Below are 21,595 nucleotides of genomic sequence, written 5' to 3' on the forward strand. Positions count from 1 at the left end.
CAGCCACAGCTCCTCGGATGGTGGAGTCGGCGGTCACAGCAACCCAGTAAGGCATCGCCCGCTCCGTGATGGTGTCGATGGTAGGGGGCGAGGACAGGGGCAAAGAAGCAACTCGGAGGGAAGCTCCCTCTCCGACCAGGAAATAAAGTTTCCCCCTTCCCCTCCTCCCACCCACCACATAAAAGACCTCCAACAAACATTTTGTGTGAACAGCACTAAAAATAAAATAAAAGGGTGAAAGAATGGACTGCCATACACTGCAGAGCAGCCATACACAACAGCGCCCCACTCTTGCAGTCTGCCAAACAAGAGAAACCACCACAATGAACGTTTGCTGGCTTTTGTACAATTCACAATGAAGACAAAGGTGTAGGGAGGAACGGCAGATGCTGGTTTACACTGAAGATGGTCACTAAATGCTGGAGTAACTCAGCCTCTCTGGAGAACAGGAATAGGTGACGATTCGGGGTCGAAACCCTCATTCAGACTGAGAGTCAGGGGGGAGGGGGACGGGGAGAGGGATGGGAGGGCAACTGGAGGCATGAAAATGTTCAGAACAAATCAGAGCTGGCACCAATGACCAAGGAAAGGTGGAGCCCACAAAGGTCCATTGTTGGCTGTGGAAGAGGTGATAACAAAGGCATATCTGGATGTGAACAGTGGAACTGGCAGGATAGGGTGGGGAGGAGGAGGGGAGGAGGAGAGAGAGGGGGAGAGGGGGAGAGAGAGAGGAGAGGGGGAGAGAGAGACGATCGGCCAGTTTGCGCTTGGTCTTGCCGATATACAGGAGTGCACACCTGGAACAGCGGATACAGTAGATGAGGTTGGAGGAGGTGCGAGTGAACCTCTGCCTCACCTGGCAGGACTGACCTGGACTGAGCCGAGGGTGGAGGTATAGGGACAGGTGTTGCATCTCCTGCAGTTGCAGGGGAAGGTACCTGGGGAGGGGGTGGTTTGGGTGGGAAGGGATGAGTTAACCAGGGAGTTGCGGAGGGAACAGTCTCTGCGGAAAGTGGAAAAGGGTAGAGATGGGAAGATGTGACTAGTGGTGGGATCTCGTTAGAGGTGTTGAAAATGACGGAGAATGATTTTGTTGTATGTGACGGCTGATGGGGCGGAAGGTGAGGACTAGCGACTGGGGGGGAGGGGGAGCATGAGCGGAGCGGAGCCGCGGGATATTGAGGAGACCCTACTGAGGGCCTCATTTATGACGGAAGAGGGGAACCCCCTTTCCCTAAAAGAATGAGAACATCCAGTATGTCCTGGTATCCTGGGCACAGATGCGGCGTAGATGGAGGAATTGGGAGTAGGGGATAGTCTTTACAGGAAGAAGGGTGGGAAGAAGTGTAGTCGAGATAGCTGTGGGAGTCAGTAGGTTTGTAGTAGATGTCAATCAATAGACAATAGGTGCAGGAGTAGGCCATTCGTCCCTTCGAGCCAGCACCGCCATTCAATGTGATCCTGGCTGATCATCCACAATCAGTACCCCGTTCCTGCCTTCTCCCCATATACCCTGACTCTGCTATCTTTAAGAGCCCTATCTAGCTCTCTCTTGAAAGCATCCAGAGAACCAGCCTCCACCGCCCTCTGACTGGCTTACTCATTTTTCTTAAATTGTGGCCCCTGGTTCTGAACTCCCCCAACATCGGGAACATGTTTCCTGCCTCTAGCGTGTCCAAACCCTTAACAATCTTGTATGTTTCAATGAGATCACCTCTCATCCTTCTAAACTCCAGAGTGTACAAGCCCAGCTGCTCCATTCTCTAAGCATATGACAGTCCCGCCATCCCAAGAATTTACCTTGTAAACCTACGCTGCACTCCCTTAATAGCAAGAATGTCCTTCCTCAAATCAGGGGACCAAAACCGCACACAATACTCCAAGTGTGGTCTCACTAGGGCCCTGTACAACTGCAAAAGTACCTCTTTGCTCCTATATCTGATTGCTCTTGTTATAACATTTAATTCCTCGTCATAAAAATCGATATGTGTGTGTGTGTGTGTGTGTGTGTGTGTGTGTGTGTGTGTGTGTGTGTGTGTGTGCGTGTGCATTTGTCATAAAAAGCAGCCTACCAGAGGACTGAGAGAAATTCAGAGTCCAGCAGAGTGGAAAGACTGGAGGAAAGACTAGGTGCTGAGAGCTCTCTTATACCTGCATTAAAGAGGCAATTAAACACACCTGAGCAATTACAAACACCTGTGAAGCCATGTGTCCCAAACATTATGGTGCCCTGAACTGGGGGGACTATGTATAAACACAGCTGTAATTTCGACATGCTGAAACCAAAATGTATAAAAATGGCCTTTAATAAAATCTGACAGGGTGCACTTTAACCACATGTGATGGCGCGTGAAGATTTTGTACATCCCAAAATCCTGGGGCACGGTGCGCGTCCGCACGTCACTGCCTACATCAGCACGCACCATGCGCGCGTAATGCACACCATGCGCGGGTATTGATGCGTAAATGATGTCGCGTAAATGACGCGCAAATGACGCCCAAGTGGGACAGGCCCTTTAGAATTGCACTGTTCTATCTGGGACACGTGACATCTTGGCGGCATCAAGTTCCTACCTTATGAATGTCAAAGTCGTAGGTGAAATCCATGGCAGGGGTGATGCGTTGAGAGAAGATCTGCGTCAGCATTGTTCGGTAGGCCTTGCTGCTGTTGTTGGCCAGTGTGTGGTGCAGCATTTCGTGAAGCTCCGACTCCTCCATTTGGGGGGGCGGGAGGTGCTCGCTCTTCAGCAGCTCCACGGCAGTGGGACGTTTGGCCGGGTCATGGTTCAGCAACCACCCGAGGATCAACCTCTTTGACGAGAACAAACAAAGGAGCAAACGGGATATTCGGTCTTGTGCGCAACCCGTGGGACAACGGAGAGCTTGTGCTGAGCCTCCATGCAAACACCTCCGCTCAATCCGCCTAAAACTATCTGATCACTTGGTTGCTAAATGCTCTAACTCCCCCTCCCATTCCCACACTGACCTTTCCGTCCTGGGCCTCCTCCACTGTCAGAGTCAAGCCCAGCGCAAATTGGAAGAACAGCACCTCATATTTTCCTTGGGTTGGCTTACACCCCAGCGGTATGAACATGGACTTATCTAACTTCCCTTGCATCCCCTCTCTCTCCATCCCTCCCCCTTCCTAGTTCTCTGACCAGTCTGGCTGACCCCTTGATTAATGTTTTATCTTTGTATGCTTTGTTGTCACCATCCCCAAATTAACAATGATCTATTCTACATTGCCCTTGATCTCGTCCCATTTGATGTCTCATTTTCACACCTCACCCTTCCTTATCTCTACTCTTCCTCTCCTCTGACTCTCAGCCTGAAGAAGGGTCTCCACCCGAAACGTCACCCATTCCTTCTCTCCAGAGATGCTGCCTCCCGCTGAGTTACTCCAGCATTCTGTGTCGACATAGGCTGGAGGAACTCAGCGGGTCAGCCCAGAATCTGTGATTTTTGTGTCTATCTTCAATTGACCACTCAGCCATTCTAACAGTTCTGTTTAATGAGATCAAGACAAATTGACAACAGCCATCTTAAGACAATTTCAAAGTCATGTCTCCTTTCTCTATTATACTGTTATATAGACACAGAAGAGATCACAGATGCTGGAATCTTTAGTTAAAAAACAAACTGGCCTTAAGGTCAGAGGTAGACAAAAATGCTGGAGAAACTCAGCGGGTGAGGCAGCATCTATGGAGCGAAGGAAATGGGCAAAGTTTCGGGCCAAAACCCTTCTTCAGTCTTCTAAGGTCATAAGTGATAGGAGCAGAATTAGGTCACATCCTCCGAATTAAAGGATGTTCCTTTAGGAAGGAGACGAGGATGAATTTCTTTAGTCAGAGAGTGGCGAATCTGTGGAATTCTTTGCCGCAGAAGGCTGTGGAGGCTGTCAATGGATATTATTAAGGCAGAAATAGCTAGATTCTTGATTAGTTCGGGTGCTAGGGGTTATGGGGAGAAGGCAGGAGGATGGGGTTGAGAGGAAGAGATAGATCAGCCATGATTGAATGACGGAGTAGACTTAATGGGCCGAATGGCCTAAATCTGCTCCTATCACTTATGACTGAGATCAAGACCGCTACTTTTCCAAAAGTGACCGATAAAGTGCGCCGCAAGGGCCTGTTCCCGCGCTGTATCTCTAAACAAAAATGTACAGGTTTGCAAGTTAATTGGCTTGATATATGTGTAAATTGCCCCTAGTGTGTGTGTGTGTGTAGGACAGTGTTAATGTGCGGGGATCGCTGGTCGGTGCGGACTCGGTGGGCCGAAGGACCAGTTTCCGCGCTGTATCTCTAAACTAAAAAAAACAACAATTTCTGAAAATAATCCCTGCCCCGCAACCTACGAGCCAATGGCTGACTGGTCACAGCTGGACAAGCAGAGCTGAAGGGCGTACCTGTTTTGAATATTGTTCTTCATCAAAATCTTCAGGAAAATCAATTGTTGGCTGGGAGAGAGGAAAAGTTTCAATCAGCAATATATCTTCATTGAACTAACATTTAATTTCCCTCTCCTGGGTACACGAGCACATAGTACTGGGATTGGTTCATTATTTTCATGTACACTGTAAAACTGTGTTTGGTGAAGGGCCTGTCCCACTTTCATAACCTAATTCACGACCTTTTTTACTCGTGGACATTTTCATCATGTTGAAAAAACGCCCCGACCGACTAGATGCCACGAGTACCTACGACTAGACCTCACGGCCTGCTACGACCTCGTGACGACCATGCTGCGAGTACGAGTCAAGGGCAAACTCGGCAGAGGTCGTGAATTAGGTCATGAAAGTGGGACAGGCCCTTGAGCTATCCTGGCAGATCATGAGTACAGAAAAAAATGAACAGAGGGCAGAATATACTGTGCATAGTTTCAGGAAAAGTGCAGATAAATAAGAAGTATGAGTGCCACATTGAGGTAGAATGGAAAATTAGGAATAATGTCATTATATACGGTCTGTTCAAAAGTCTGAAGACCGTGGGGATGAAGTTATTTAGTTTAGTTTAGAGATTAAGTGCGGAAACAGGCCCTTCGGCCCACCGAGTCCGCATGGACCAGCGATCCCCGCACCTTACACTATTCCACACACACTAGGGACAGTTTTACATGTATAGGATTTATACAGACAGACAGACAGACACAAAAGACAGAATATAAAGCGATACAGCAGGATATAGATCAGCTGCAGGGATGGGCAGAGAGATGGCAGATTGTCTTTGGGAGATTGAATGTAAGGAGAGAGGATATGGTTAATGGCAAAACCCTTAACAGCATTGATGTGCAGGGGGATCTTGGAGTCCAAGTTCACAGCTCACTGAAGGTGGTAGCACAAGTAGATAGTGTGGTAAAGAAGGCATATGGCAGGGGTGGGCAACCTTGTTCTGCATAGGGGCCGGGACACGTTGGGCCACATCTATACACATGGATCCCGCTCCCATCCCGCCCCGGATGGCAGGCATCAAATCACATGTTCACAGAAGGTAGACATAAATGCTGGAGAAACTCAGCAGGTGAGGTAGCCTCATGCAATCCTCGCATGTCTCACCCACTGAGTTTCTCCAGCATTTTTGTCTACCTTTGATTTTTCCTGCATTTGCAGTTCTTTCTTAAACGTGTTCACAGAAGGTGCACGGCCGTGCCGGCGGCTTTGCGCAGGATGTGGTACGGCCAGAGCTCGGCCGCGCTCGGCGGGCAGGTTGATTACGGGGAAAACAATCCGCCTGCGGGCCGGATGATTTCAGGTTATGGGCTGCATTCGGCCTGGAGGCTGTAGGTTGCCAACCCCTGGCATATGATACGCTTGCCTTCATTGCTGGGTACATTGAATTTTGGAGTCAGGAAGTCATATTGCAGCTCCATAGGAGTTTGGTTAAGGGCCTGTCCCATTATACGAGTTTACCCAAGAGATCTCCTGAGTTTAAAACCTAATCAAACTCGTGGTAAACACATAGAATGTACGCAGTGGATACGTCGGAGATCGGGACGTCTCTTAGCGGCTCGTAACGCTAACGGCAGGTACTCGGGAAACGCGGTAAGCTCGTGAAGTTTTTTCAACATGTTGAAAAATGTCCACGAGAGCCCTGAGTACCTACGAGCGGCTATTACTGTAATTCTCTGAGTTCGAATCGGGGGAAACTCTGGAGAACTCTTGAATTACCTCGTACAGTGGGACAGCCCCTTTAGGCCGCATTTGGAGTATTGCGTGCGCTTCTGGTTGCCCCATAAACAGGACAAATGTGGAGAGGAGGTGCAGAGGAGGTTTACCAAAATGCTGCATGGATGAGAGGGTTTCAGCTACAGGCAGATGTTTCATACACTTGGATTGGTTTCTCTGGAACATCCGAGGTTGCAGAAGGGCATCCATGATTGCAAAACTGCGGATGCCGGAAATGTGAAAGGTTGAAGTGAGACGATAGAAATATATCAAATTATGAGAGGTACAGTGGCTTGCAAAAGTATTCATACCCCTTGAACTTTTCCACATTTTGTCACGTTACAACCACAAACGTAAATGTATTTTATTGGGATTTTATGTGATAGACCAACACAAAGTGGTGCATAGTTGTGAAGTGGAAGGAAAATGATACATGGTTTTCAAATTTTTTTACAAATAAAAACCTGAAAAGTGTGGCGTGCAAAAGTATTCAGCCCCCTTTACTCTGATACCCCTAAATAAAATTCAGTGCAACCAATTGCCTTCAGAAGTCACCTAATTAGTAAATAGAGTCCACTTGTGTGTAATCTAATCTCAGTATAAATATAGCTGTTCTGTGAAGGCCTCAGAGGTTTGTTAGAGAACATTAGTGAACAAACAGCATCATGAAGCCCAAGGAACACACCAGACAGGTCAGGGATAAAGTTGTGGAGATGTTTAAAGCAGGGTTAGGTTATAAAAAAATATCCCAAGCTTTGAACATCTCATGGAGCACTGTTCAATCCATCATCCGAAAATGGAAAGAGTATGGCACAACTGCAAACCTACCAAGACATGGCCGTCCACCTAAACTGACAGGCCGGGCAAGAAGAGCATTGATCAGAGAAGCAGCCAAGAGACCCATGGTAACTCTGGAGGAGCTGCAGAGATCCACAGCTCAGGTGGGAGAATCTGTCCACAGGACAACTATTAGTCGTGCATTCCACAAATCTGGCCTTTATGGAAGAGTGGCAAGAAGAAAGCCATTGTTGAAAAAAAGCCATAAGAAGTCCCGTTTGCAGTTTGCCACAAGCCATGTGGGGGACACAGCAAACATGTGGAGGAAGGTGCTCTGGTCAGATGAGATGAAAATTGAATGCAAAATGCTATGTGTGGCGGAAAACTAACACTGCACATCACCCTGAACACACCATCCCCACTGTGAAACATGGTGGTGGCAGCATCATGCTGTGGGGATGCTTTTCTTCAGCAGGGACAGGGAAGCTGGTCAGAGTTGATGGGAAGATGGATGGAGCCAAATACAGGGCAATCTTGGAAGAAAACCTGTTAGAGTCTGCAAATAGACTTGGAGGTTCACCTTCCAGCAGGACAACGACCCTAAACATACAGCCAGAGCAACAATGGAATGGTTTAGATCAAAGCATATTCATGTGTTAGAATGGCCCAGTCAAAGTCCAGACCTAAATCCAATTGAGAATCTCTGTAAAATTGCTGTTCACAGACGCTCTCCATCCAATCTGACTGAGCTTGAGCTATTTTGCAAAGAAGAATGGGCAAAAAATTCAGTCTCTTGATGTGCAAAGATGGTAGAGACATACCCCAAAAGACTTGCAGCTGTAATTGCAGCGAAAGGTGGTTCTACAAAGTATTGACTCAGGGGGGCTGATTACTTTTGCACGCCACACTTTTCAGTTTTGTATTTGTAAAAAAAATTGAAAACCATGAATCATTTTCCTTCCATTTCACAATTATGCACCACTTTGTGTTGGTCTATCACATAAAATCCCAATAAAATACATTTACGTTTGTGGATGTAACGTGACAAAATGTGGAAAAGTTCAAGGGGTATGAAAACTTTTGCAAGCCACTGTATAGACAGGGTAGAGAGTCAGACACTTTTTCCCAGGTTGGGAATGTCCAACCCTAGAGGGCATAGCCATAAGGTGAGAGAGGAAAGTTTAATGGAGATGTGCAAAGCAAGTTTTTTTTTTTACACAGAGTAGTGGGGCCTGAAACGCACAGCCAAGGGGTGGTGGTGGAGGCAGTAAGAGGCTTCTAGATGGAAGTGCAGGGAATAGGGGGATATGGATCGTGTACAGGCCGACGACTAGCTTCTGCAAATTACCCATGGTGTGTAGGATAGGATACGGGTCGGAGTCGGTGGGCCAAAGGGCCTGTTTTCACGTTGTATCTCTAAACTAAATTAAACAGTTTCGGGAGAGGCTAGTCGGGAGCTCCAACGCCGCGGAAGGTTCGACCAGCCCCGATGCGAGTTTCGATTGCCCGGCGCGGGGGAGCTGACATTCCCTCGATGCAGGAGCTGAACGCCTCGATGCGGAGGGCCTGAACGCCACCGGCTACGGGAGTCAAGACCGTCCCGTCAACAGAGGGCTCGAGGCCCCCGACCGAGGAAGAACAACAAGGGAAGGACTTGAACTTTATTTCACCTTCCATCACAGTGAGGAATGTGTAGGAGTCACTGTGGTGGATGTACAATACAATACAATACGGGTATATTCGTCACACTGCAAGAGAAATGAATTTGTCAGCAGCGGTACAATGAGAAAGAACACACAATACACAATAAAAATTCAACACAAACATCCACCACAGCATTCATCACTGTGGTGGAAGGCCAGTCCTCCTCCATTTCCCCCCGTGGTCGGGACCAGAGTCCAGAGTCAGTCCAGAGTCGGCTCTTCCTCAACCGGAGGCCGCGGCTTTAGGTTGGTGTAGGCCGCAGGCCAGCGGTCGAAGATTTAAAATTTGCGCCGCAGCCAGAAGCACCGCAGACCGCAGGGCCGGCGGTCGAAGCTCCACTCCAGGGGTGATGGTAAGTCCACGCCGGGTCCGCGGTAGAAGTTGGCCGCGGGCCGGCGGTGGAAGCTCCTTCTTCTCCCGGGTCCCCCACGAGGGATCCCGGGCTGTAGACGCCGCGCCAGCTGGAGCTGTGCAGACCGCGGCTTCAGGCTGCCGGCTGCCGCGGGCCAGCGAAACGGAGCGCTCCCCTCCGGCTAGCCCCAGCGAGGGCTCGCCCGCTCCACGCCGAGAGTCCACGCTGCGCCCGCCGCTGAAGCCCCGGGTGAGTCTCCGGGAAAGGCCGCCCGATCCTCGTTGTTAGGCCACGGGGGAGGCGACCTGGAAAAAAATCGCCTCTCCATGGAGGAGGCGACCAAAACAGTTTCCCCCCCACCCCAACCCCCACACAAAGAAACACAAAAAACATACTTTAAAACATACTAAAAAAACAAAAAAAGTTGAAAAAAAACGGAGACGCTGCTGACAGGGCGCCGGCTTGCAGCGCCCCCATTCACGTTAAAATGTGTTTTTGAGTGATTTGTTGCTTTTAATTGTATGACTGACCTGGCCGTGAGTATTTCTCCACGGCGGACACTTACCTGCCTCATAGTTACAATCCATTTCCAATCAATTACAACCCCATTGACAAAGAACAGGTTGTACCTACCATTCGAAGTTTGCAGAGCACGGAAATTCTCTCTGAAGTAGTAGCCATGGGATGATAGGACATCTCAAAGAAAATGATTCCTAAACTGAACAAGTCCACCTTCTGCAAGAGATGACAGTGAACTATCAACATCTGTACACACGGCAACAGAAGGAATATCATTCATTCATCACCAGGCAAATCCAAACATTTTTTTTTTTAATCGCCAAAGATAGACACAAAATGGTGGAATAACTCAGCGGGACAGGCAGCACCTCTGTATGACATTTCGGGTCGAGACCCTTCTATCCAAAGATGCTGCCTGTCCCGCTGAGTTACTCCACCATTTTTTGTGTCTATCCTCAGTGTAAACCAGCATCTACAATTCCTTCCTAGAATTTTTTTTTTAATTATGTTATTTGTTTTGTGATTCCATTGATTTTGTTTTTCTTAAAGTGCCAAGTAACTTTGTCCTTTAATTATTCTGAAAGGTCTTGACCCGAAACGTCACCCATTCCTTCTCTCCAAAGATGCTGCCTGTCCCGCTGAGTTAACTCCACCATTTTGTGTCTATCTTCAGTTTAAACCAGCATCTCCAGGTCCTTCCTACACACTATATCCTTTAATTAATTGTTTTGAATAGAGGGGGAGAAGGTACTTAATTGGGGCAAGTCAGATTAAAATGTCATTAGGCAGGAGCGAGGGAGGGTAGATTGGGAGCGGTTGTTTTTGGGGTAAATTCAGAGCTGACATGTTGGATTTGTTTAGAGACTAGTTGATCAAAGTGCAGGATCAGCATGTAAGGTGGAGAGATAAGGACGGCAAGGTAAGGGAACTGTGGATGACCAAGGACATTATAAACTTGGTCGGGAAGGAAACGGAAGCGAATGTCAGGTTTAAGAAGGTGGCATCAGACAGGGCTTATCTGAGGGTCCAAATCTGAGGAAGGACATTATTGCCATAGAGGGAGTGCAGAGACGGTTCACCAGACTGATTCCTGGGATGTCAGGACTGTCTTATGAAGAAAGACTGGATAGACTTGGTTTATATTCTCTAGAATTTAGGAGATTGAGAGGGGATCTTATAGAAACTTACAAAATTCTTAAGGGGTTGGACAGGCTAGATGCAGGAAGATTGTTCCCGATGTTAGCGAAGTCCAGGACAAGGGGTCACAGCTTAAGGATAAGGGGGAAATCCTTTAAAAACCGAGATGAGAAGAACTTTTTTCACACAGAGAGTGGTGAATCTCTGGAACTCTCTGCCACAGAGGGTAGTTGAGGCCAGTTCATTGGCTATATTGAAGAGGGAGTTAGATGTGGCCCTTGTGGCTAAGGGGATCAGGGGGTATGGAGAGAAGGCAGGTACGGGATACTGAGTTGGATGATCAGCCATGATCATATTGAATGGCGGTGCAGGCTCGAAGGGCCGAATGGCCTACTCCTGCACCTAATTTCTATGTTTCTATGAGGAATATAAAGCAAGTAGGAGCCAGAAGCAGGCCAAGAAATTTCATAGGCGTCAAATTACAGAAAAACCTCAAGGCTTTTTATACGTACGTTAAAAATAAGAGGGTGACCAGGGAGAAGGTAGGACCGCTCAGAGATAAAGGATTTTATGCTTGGAGTTGGAGAATGTAGGTGAGGTACTAAAGGAATACTTTGCACCTGTATTCACCAAGGAGAAGGACTTTGAGGACAGTGAGATCAGTGTGGGGAATACAAATATGCCAGGGCAGTTTGAGATAGAACAGGAGGTGGTGCTGAGACTCTTGAAGAACATTAAGGTGTGTAAGTCCCCAGGGCCTGATGGGATCTATCCCAGGTTATTGAGGGGGGCAAGAGAGGAGATTGCGGAGGCCTGGACGAGGATCTTTGTTTCTTCTCCAGTCACAGGCGAGGTCCCAGAGGACTGGAGAGTCAGTGGCCACTGTTGTTCCTTTGTTTAAGAAAGGAAGTAGGGAGAATCCAGAGAGCTATAGGCCAGCGAGCCTCATGTTAGTGTTAGGGAAACTATTGGAGAGAGTTCTTCAAGATAGGATTTACTCCCATTTGGAAGATAGTTATTAAAATGGAGAGTTGCTGAGCACAGCCAAGAACAACATCTCCTAGTGGTGTATACTCGTTGAGCAGTCAATGTGGCATGAAGAGCTCAGAGCTCTATCTACAGCTTCTATCCACAGCAGCAACACATTCAGGTGCCAAACTAATCACTTTTTCCTCACAGAGAGTTTGAGTCTGTGGAATTCTCTGCCTCAGAGGGTGGAGGAGGCAGGTTCTCTGGATGCTTTCAAGAGAGAGCTAGATAGGGCTCTTAAAAATAGCAGAGTCAGGGGATATGGGGAGAAGGCAGGAACGAGGTACTGATTGTGGATGATCAGCCATGATCACATTGAATGGCGGTGCTGGCTCGAAGGGCCGAATGGCCTACTCCTGCACCTATTGTCTATTGTCTATTATCACAACAGGTTAGCGGACAAAAAATAAATTAAAATCATGCAGGCACATATGGAGAGCAATGTTTAAACCAGGGGTGGGGAACCTGCAGCCTTAAGGCCGCATGCGGCCTCTAGGCCACGAAGTGCGGCCTTTTGAATGAATCCAAATTTTGGAGAACAAATCCTTTTATTTTTATTAACACGTTTTTGTTCGTCTTTTATTATTTTACTTTAATCTTAAAATGAACGTATTTAAAATACCAAAGAGTAAAAGAAGATTCAACTAAATAATCCTCCCCGACTGACAGCCACAATTAAAACATTAGTAAGTCTTGAGGGCGATTTTAACACCTGTTTTACTGATAATTTAGTTCTAATGCGACTCTAGACTCCAGAATGCAGTCACAACAAAGTAATTAAAAGGTTAGTTAACTTTAGAATTAATAAACAATGTCTTGAAGTTAGTACATAGTAGTTAGATTTTTACAAAACAATGTACATTTTGAAGTATATCTAATTGAAGTTTCTTGGATGCGGCCTTATTAGATTACAGCTAACTTAATGTGGCTTTCCAACATGAGAAGGTTCCCCACCCCTGGTTTAAACCAGTCACAATGTGATAGGCCGTTTTCAGTACCTCTCAAAATCAGTGTTAATGTTCCTTTCATACAGACACGATGCTTACCTGGTTGTAAGTAGCCTTTGCGTTGCCTTGAACCTCTGGGCTCACATACAGGGCAGTGCCAACCATTCCAGTTAAATGATCTGCAATTGACACAAATGCAGAGCTGGTCACTTACACAAATCGAGTTCAAAGTAGGACTTATAGAGACACAAGAGTCTGAACATGCATCTGGAGCAGAAAACAAACTGCTGGAGGAACAGCATCTCAAGTTTCGCTTGGGCAGCTTTCAACCCAGCGGTAAAATTTTTGATTTCTCCAACTTCAAGTAACCCTTGCTTCCCCTCTCTCTCCGTCCCTCCCCCACCCTAGTTCTCCAACTAGTTTAACTGTCTTTCTGATTAATTTGACTAATTTTATGCCTCCTTGTACCCCTCCCGTCAGCTAACAATGAACCTTATTATAATCTACATTTCCTTATTATGCTTTGATCTGTCATTTTCACACCTTACACTTTCGTATCTCTAGTCTCTCTCTCCCCTGACTCTCAATCTGAAGAAGGGTCTTGACCTGAAATGTCACCCATTCCTTCTCTCCAGAGATGCTGCCTGTCCCGCTGAGTTACTCCAGCATTCTGTGTCGACATAGGCTGGAGGAACTCAGCGGGTCGGGCCAGAATCTGTGGAGTCAGACGGATGTAGAATTTTCAAGTCAAGACCCTGGATCAGATCATCACATCAGATGGACAATCCCTTGCAATGTGATCCCGTTCCTCCAGGCTCTAGTTCATATAGGCAACCTCCCTTAAATTTCTCTCATCCTCATCCCAGGAATCAATTTGGGAAATCTGCAGTGATCCCAAGTTTTTTTCCTGAGATCTAGAGAACCAAATTGCATCCAGAAGATCACATCTTGTCAAGCATGTGAACAGAATTAATACTGAACAGCCTCTAGCAGTAGGAGCAGAATCTTCAGGTGCAAGCAATGTGCTGACTGCTTAAACAAAGTAAGATTTCAATGAATTTAGGGCATGGTGGCACAGCAGTAGAGTTGCTGCATTACAGCACCAGAGACCCGGGTTCAACCCTGACTACGGGGCCTGTCAGTACGGAGTTTGTACGTTCTCCCCGTGACCTGCGTGGGTTTTCTCCGAGATCTTCGGTCTCCTCCCACACCCCAAAGACGTACAGGATTGTAGGTTGATTGGCTTTGGTAAAGATTGTAAATTGTCCCCAGTGTGTGTAGGATAGTGTTAGTGTGCGGGGATCGCTGGTTAGCACGGTCTCGGTGGGCCGAAGGGTCCGGTTTCCATGCTGTATCTCTAAACTAAACTAAAAAGGTAAAAGAAAACAGATAGTGACTCACTGCATGAATGCAATGTAAGAGGAAAGCAAGGATCAAATAAGGGCATGCAAACAGCATAGGGTTGATAAAGTATTACATTAAATAAAAGTAATCAATTAAATTAAACTTGAGATTTTACAAGGCAGTCATGGTTTACTTGAATCTGCACTAGATTTTAAAATATAAATATCCGATTAAAAATTATATGATAGAAACAGCAAGCTAGATATTGTCAACTGCCCACTGAGAACAGGGGATAATGATATATGAAAACCAGACAACATCAGTCTGAAGAAGGGTTTCGGCCCGAAACGTCGCCTATTTTCTTCGCTCCATAGATGCTGCTGCACCCGTTGAGTTTCTCGAGCATTTTTGTGTAACATCAGGTTAGGATTGGCTGGATGGTCGTCTGACCAAAAGGACTTAAGCCTCAACAAATGCAGATAAAATGTGGGACTCAAGATCGATTGATAACATTTTAACCTCTCCCCTAATTAGGGTCGCCAACGTTCTCACTCCCAAATAAGGGACAAACGGTCAAAATACGGGACAAATTCCCCACGGCAATTCGTTGACCGTGGCTGGGTGAATGATGAGTTGGCCCGGGTGCTGAACTGCACACAAAGCCCAGCCGGCGGGCCAGCTGAAGAGTTTTGGCCCGGGGCCGCGCGGCGTCACGCACAAAGTCCGGCGCCCCGTCCAACTCGTGAACCGATTACCGGTGGTGTCGGTGGTAAGCGAAGGTCCGAAGGCCGGACAGCTGGACGGGCGAGGCGCTGCTGCTGCACTCCATGGGCTGTACTACGTCGGGACGGGACGCGGCGCTCCCACCCGACAGTCCCCTCGACCCGAGTAGTAGCGGTCAAATATGGGACAAGGGCGGTCCCGTACAGGACAAACCAATTTAGCCCAATATACGGGATGTCCCGGCTAATACTGTGCAGTTGGCAACCCTAACCTTAATACACACAGGGAAATAGGGGCATTAGTCCATCAGGCCCCTCAAGCCTGCCCTGCTATTCATACATACTGAGATAGCAAAATATGGCTCATCTGTGTAAGCCTCAATTCATCTTCTCTGCCAGTTTCCTCATACGCTTCATTCCTCAACATTCCTCAAATATTGATCTACTCCAAATACATTTGATCTCATCTCCGAGGGTCACCACCTTGTTGTGGTGGTGAAGCTTGCATGGATTCTAAGAGCTAAACCATCTGGAGCCATGCCAGCGTGCAGGGAGGAACTGCAGATGCTGGTTTACACCGAAGGTCGACAAAAAATTGCTGGAGCAACTCAGTGGGAAAGGCAGCATTTCTGGAGAGAAGGAATGGGTGACGTTTCGGGACGGGTCTCGACACAAAATGTCACCCATACCTTCTCTCCAGAGTTGCTATCTGTCCCGCTGAGTTACTCCAGTATTTTATGTCTATCTTTGGAGCTATGGCAGAGTTACCCATGGAGGGCAGGTTGAAGAGAGGTTCCTGACAAAGTCAGGCCCAAGAAGAAGAATTCAATGGTGAAAGAGCTAGTTTGGTGTCTGGCCAGCAGGTGGAGCACCACTAGGGTTGCCAACTGCCCCGTATGAGTCGGGCCATCCCATATATTGGGCTAAATTGGTTTGGCCCATACGGGACCACTCTTGTCCCGTATTTGACCGCTACTACTCGGGTCGAGGGGACTGTCGGGTCGGAACGCCACGTCCGGCCCCGGCCTCACCCGTTCCAACGTAGTGCAGCCCATGGAGTGCAGCAGCAGCAGCGCCTCGCCCATTGTCCTGTCGGTCGGCAGCCCGGCCAGCTGTCCGACCTTCGGACCTTCGCTTACCGCCGACACCACCACCCCTCCTTCTCACAGCCGATCATCGGTTCACGAGTTGGACGGGGTGCCGGACTCTGCGCGCGACGTCCACACCCCCCCCTCCCCCACACAACCCCCTCCCTTGAAGGTCGAAGACAGTCGCTGAAAGGTCTCGTCAGTGGGGCAGGCCCTTTAAATTGTCCCTAGTGTGTGTCGTGTAGTGTTAGTGCACGGGGGTCGCTGGTCGGCACGGACACGGTGGGCCAAAGGGCCTGTTTCCGCGATGTATCTCTAAACTAAACTAAACTAAACAATACCAGGAAACACTCAGCAGGTCAGGCAGCATCTGTGGAGGTAGAAACATTATGGTTGATGTAAAGGTTATCGACCTGTAACATTAACTGTGATTCCCTCTGCCTGAACTGCAACATGTTTCCAACATCCTTTGTATTTAAAATAATTGCAACCCTGCAACATGCAACTTGTCTACCTACACACATGCCAGTGCACTATCCTATCATGGTGGGCCCTGGGTTAAATATCTCAGCCTAGTTCCCAGCATTTAATTGCCCTTGTGTTGGCACTGCTTAGTGTCTGCACTGTCAGTGGGCCACAGGGTGGAAACTGGAACCTAGAAAATGAATCCTTACCTGTTGGGTCTGATTTAATAATGTCAAACGATCCACTTCCATCGACTTCCTTCTTGTTACCTTCCTGTGGAAAAGAATAATTGAAATGTGAACGTTTTAAATTTAGGTCACAGTTTTTGGCTTCATATGGAGTCAGAAACAATACAACATCGAAATAGCTTCCTTTTTTGTTTTAGAGATACAGCGCGGAACCAGTCCCTTCAGCCCACTGAGTCCGCACTGACCAGCGATCCCCGCTCAGTAACACTATCCTACACACATGCTCACTAGGGACAATTTACAGTTATACATAGAAACATAGAAATTAGGTGCAGGAGTAGGCCATTCGGCCCTTCGAGCCTGCACCGCCATTCAATATGATCATGGCTGATCATCCAACTCAGTATCCCATACCTGCCTTCTCTCCATACCCCCTGATCCCCTTAGCCACAAGGGCCACATCTAACTCCCTCTTAAATATAGCCAATGAACTGGCCTCAACTACCCTCTGTGGCAGAGAGTTCCAGAGATTCACCACTCTCTGCGTGAAAAAAGTTCTTCTCATCTCGGTTTTAAAGGATTTCCCCTTTATCCTTAAGCTGTGACCCCTTGTCCTGGACTTCCCCAACATCGGGAACAATCTTCCTGCATCTAGCCTGTCCAACCCCTTAAGAATTTTGTAAGTTTCTATAAGATCCCCTCTCAATCTTCTGCTAAGGCTAGGTTAACTAACCTACAAATCTGTACGTCTTTGGAGTGTGGGAGGAAATCGAAGTCGCGGAGAAAACCCACGCAGGTCACGGGGAGAACATACAAACTCTGTACCAACAGCACCTGTAGTCAGGATGGAACCCGGGTCTCCAGCGCTGTATTCGCTGTAAGGCAGCAACTCTACCGCTGCACCACCGTGCCGTCCTTGTCCCTGTCCCATCAAGTGCATGGTGACCATCAGCCACTCACGTACACTAATCCCATTTCATTCTACCCATATTCTCGTCAATGTCCCCCAAATTCTACCACTCACCTACAAACATGGGATCATTTACCGTGGCCAATTAACTTACTAACCAGCACATTTGTGGAATGCAGGGAGAAACTCGGCCGTCTGGAAGAAAACCTCCGCGGTCACAGAGACACTGCCAGACAGAGAGAGCACCAGAGTTCAGCATTGAACCCAGATATCTGGTGTTGTGAGCTACCCTCTCCAAAATAACTAGAACCAAGGGCATCTTTATATTCCTGAAGCCTTGATTCTTATTACCTTGTGGGAAAAGTTAACAGAAATCGGTCTGATTGTCTTTGAAGAGTATAGAGGAATGTGTAAAGGGTAAAGGCCGCACAGCCCCCTTTTCCCATTCACTGATAATCTAAACTATTTACCTGATTTTGATACCCTTATCTGCCACACGTCTTCAACCTCCAACCTTCAAAATTCAATTGACCTAGCACGCATGATAAAACTTTCAGTTTCCAGGTCTACTACAGGGCCTTCTGATTCCAACAGTAAGTAGATACATCATTATGGCTGCCTTGATCTGCACCATCCCACCCTGATCATCCCTTCCCGAGGTGTCTTGGGCCTAACTCAACTAAACACCAGTGAAGGGAGGTGCCCACTTGCTAACCCCAATGATATACTTCCATCTACAGGACTAGTTTTTTTTTAAAAAGAGCTAGTTAATATGTAGGTAGCTGTAATTTGCAAACGGAGCTTTTATTTTAAGTTGGTATATTTAGTTAGATAATTAGATACTACTTTGGCTTTGCGCTTGGTTTACTTGGTTGAGCGCTTTCCTGGAGTCATAGCACAAGTACTCTGTGTTTTAATTGTAATGTAACTCCTGTCAAAAACCTTTTATCATTTTAAGTACCTGCATTAGCACAAACTTCAATCTTTAAATCTGAGGAATCGAGTATAGGAGCAAAGAGGTCCTTCTGCAGTTGTACAGGGCCCTAGTGAGATCACACATGGAGTATTGTGTGCAGTTTTGGTCCCCTAATTTGACAGTGCATTCATTGCCATCTCTTTGTACACTGGTGTTTGAATGGCTGCTGCCTGCTTTTAGCACCAGATGATGATGTAGAAGCCACTGTGGAAGCCTCGCTCTCCCTCCCTCGCTCTCTCTCCTTTCTCTCTTTCCCTCCCTCTCCCTCCCTCCCTCCCCCTGTCCCTCCCTCTCTTCCTCCCTCTCTTTCCCTCTCCTTCTCTCCTTCTCCCTCTTTCCTTCTCCCTCCCTGAACAGTTTAGACAATAGGTGCAGGAGTAGGCCATTCGGCCCTTCGAGCCAGCACCGCCATTCAATGTGATCATGGCTGATCATCCCCAATCAGTACCCCGTTCCTGCCTTCTCCCCATATCCCCTGACTCCGCTACCTTTAAGAGCCCTATCTAGCTCTCTCTTGAAAACATCCAGAGAACCTGCCTCCCCTCTGAGGCAGAGAATTCCACAGACTCACCACTCTCAGTGAGAAAAAGTGTTTCCTCATCTCCGTTCTAAATGGCTTACTCCTTATTCTTAAACTGTGGCCCCTGGTTCTGGACTCCCCCAACGTTGGGAACATGTTTCCTGCCTCTAACGTGTCCAAGCACTTAGGTCTGTGGCCCATAGCGCTGTGGCCATAGTAATGCCCACAGCGCTGTTTAAAGCTGGAGCGGGACAGGCAGATCAAAGCTTACAAAAATAATCATCCAGATCTTGAAATTTAAAATACTAATAGATTTAATCTGCTATAATTTTTAGAGGTACAGTATGACTTTTTATATCCTTGCATTTTTTTCTGTGGCTATTTAAAAGGGGAATTTCAAGAGATGTGTTGAGTCTTTCGGTTTTATCGACATAATTTCACTTTTGTTTCAATTTATTCTGTATCCTGAGAAAGATCCAAAGTCCTCAATTAGGTTTAATATGTTTGGTATACTGATTTGGGGTTTTGTGATATACAGTAGTACATCGTCTGCGTATAAGGATATTTTGTTATTTGAATATTTTGTATTATAACCGTAAATGTCCGGGTATGTTCTAATTTTTTCAGCTAAAGGTTCAATTACCAGAGCGAATAACAGCGGTGATAATGAACATCCTTGTCTATTGCCCCTTGATAATTGGAATTTCGTAGATAGTATATTATTAGTTAATATTCTAGCCGTGGGTTTGTTATATAATAATTTTATCCATGCGAAGAAGCTCTTTCCCATTTGAAATTTTTGCAATACTTTAATCATATAATCCCATTCTACTTGATCAAACGCTTTTTCTGCTTCCAATGAAATGATAGATAACTATTGTTCTTGAGGTTTGTGAGAGTGCGTTATGTTAAACAGACGTCTCAGGTTATTAAATGAGTGTCTCTTAGGTATAAATCCCGTTTGATCCTTATTTATTAATTTACTGACATATTGACTTGGTCTTCTAGCTAATATTTTCGCTAATATTTTTTGATCCGTATTTAACAAAGCAATAGCTCTATATGATCCTGGTTCTTCTATATCTTTATCTTTTTTAAGTATTAGTGTGATCGTTGATTCTGCTAAGTGTTTCAGGTAAGGTTTGTTCTTTAAAAGCGTATGTATACATTTTCTGGAGACTTGGGGTCACTGTGTCGTAAAAACATTTATAAAATTCATTACTGAATCTGTCTGGTCCTGGTGTTTTTCCAATCCTTGCATTTTTTAAGCAGCAAGGTGAAACAGGAAGTCGGGCTGATTTTTTTAAAATCCGTATTTTACACAACAAATCCGTACATCCGTATTCTTATCGCATTTCGGAAAATCCGTACTATTTAGCAGCTCTGGTGTCTACACACCGTAATTGGCCCGATTGTAATCATGTTTTTGTCTCTCTGCTGACTGGTTAACACGCACCAAGAGCTTTTCACTGTACCTCAGTACACAAGACAATAACTACTTTGGAGAAGGACAAGTTGCCATCAATAGGTGAGCCACTTCTCGCAGGCTACCACAAGGTAATGGAATTATTTTTCAGGTATGGATAAATAAGGGCAAGGACCACATCGAAGAATTACATAAACAAAAGCACTGTTAAAAGGTCAGAAATCATTGACTTCAACATATAATATTTGAGAGCGTGCAATAGTGGTCTCCCCAAACCTACTAGAGCAAAAGCACAATTAGCCCACGCAAAATGTATCACTAATCTTGGATCACATCTTACACTGCATGCACACTCCTTAAAAAGCAATTTGTTTGAAACGCAATACACTACAAAATCACAACTTACCATGTTAGCAAGGTGATCAGTGGCCAAACCAAAATCTCCTATTTTCACATGATCATTGGAATCGAGAAAAATATTAACAGGTTTAAGATCCCTATGGATCATTCCCTGAAATGAGAGAACAGAAAAGGTTGGTCAGAAAAACATTTGCCCCGAGAACATGTGTAGGAAAGAACTGCAGATGCTGGTTTGCTGGAGATACACACAAAATGCTGGATTAAAGGGCCTGTCCCACTTTCACGACCAAATTCACGACCTCTGCCGAGTTTGCCTTTGACTCATACTCGCAGCATGGTCGTCACGAGGTCGTAGGCGGGTCGTGATGCTAGTCGTAGGTACTCGTGGCATCAAGTAGGTCGGGGTGTATTTTCAACATGATGAAAAACGTCCACGAGTAAAAAAGGTTGTGAATTAGGTTGTGAAAGTGGGACAGGCTCTTCTTGTTGCGGATGGCGTGCACAGCCTAATGTTGTAGGACGATGGCCAAGTCGGCCATCCGCGAGTCAAGGCGCCAGACGGTGGAGGGCTCTACCCGAGCCAGCTGCCTGCCCCTTTTCCGGGGAAACGTCTGTGCACGGGTGCGGATAGAAAGGGAATACGCCCTGTCTACGGGCCGCGACCTTGGTCAAGGATTGCAATATAGTTGTTTAGCAGTTGCTTAGCATATTTGTTCGTCTTGTATTATGGTTGTGTTTTGTTTTATTGTATTGTAAATACTACTTTAATATTTGAATAAATATTTTTGAATTAAAATGTGGTAGAACAACTTGTTCTATTTGATCTTATTTGATTGTGCACGCCGGGTTGATTGCATTCGTTGAAACAGGGCGGACCACATGAAGGTTGCAATCTCCCACCCCGGACAGGCTCTTAACTCAGCGGGACAGGCAGCATCTGTGGAGGGAAGGAATGGGTGACGTTTCGGGCC

At 46.6% G+C, this 21,595-nt stretch overlaps 1 protein-coding gene across 2 annotated transcripts in view; it reads right to left on the reverse strand.

Moving 5' to 3' along the window:
* The window catches only part of eif2ak4 (eukaryotic translation initiation factor 2 alpha kinase 4), a 123,347-nt gene that overhangs the window by 52,618 nt on the left and 49,134 nt on the right, over positions 1 to 21,595 (reverse strand). For both annotated transcript variants that reach the window (XM_055641080.1, XM_055641079.1), the window contains 6 exons: positions 20,671 to 20,775; positions 16,454 to 16,517; positions 12,725 to 12,804; positions 9,627 to 9,728; positions 4,406 to 4,456; positions 2,575 to 2,811 (listed from right to left, as the gene is read on the reverse strand). In XM_055641080.1, coding sequence (XP_055497055.1) covers positions 2,575 to 2,811; positions 4,406 to 4,456; positions 9,627 to 9,728; positions 12,725 to 12,804; positions 16,454 to 16,517; positions 20,671 to 20,775 — 639 coding nt within the window. The remainder of the gene's footprint in view (positions 1 to 2,574; positions 2,812 to 4,405; positions 4,457 to 9,626; positions 9,729 to 12,724; positions 12,805 to 16,453; positions 16,518 to 20,670; positions 20,776 to 21,595) is intronic.

Source organism: Leucoraja erinacea, chromosome 9 (genome assembly GCF_028641065.1).
Source record: "Leucoraja erinacea ecotype New England chromosome 9, Leri_hhj_1, whole genome shotgun sequence".
Taxonomy (NCBI): Eukaryota; Metazoa; Chordata; class Chondrichthyes; order Rajiformes; family Rajidae; genus Leucoraja; species Leucoraja erinaceus.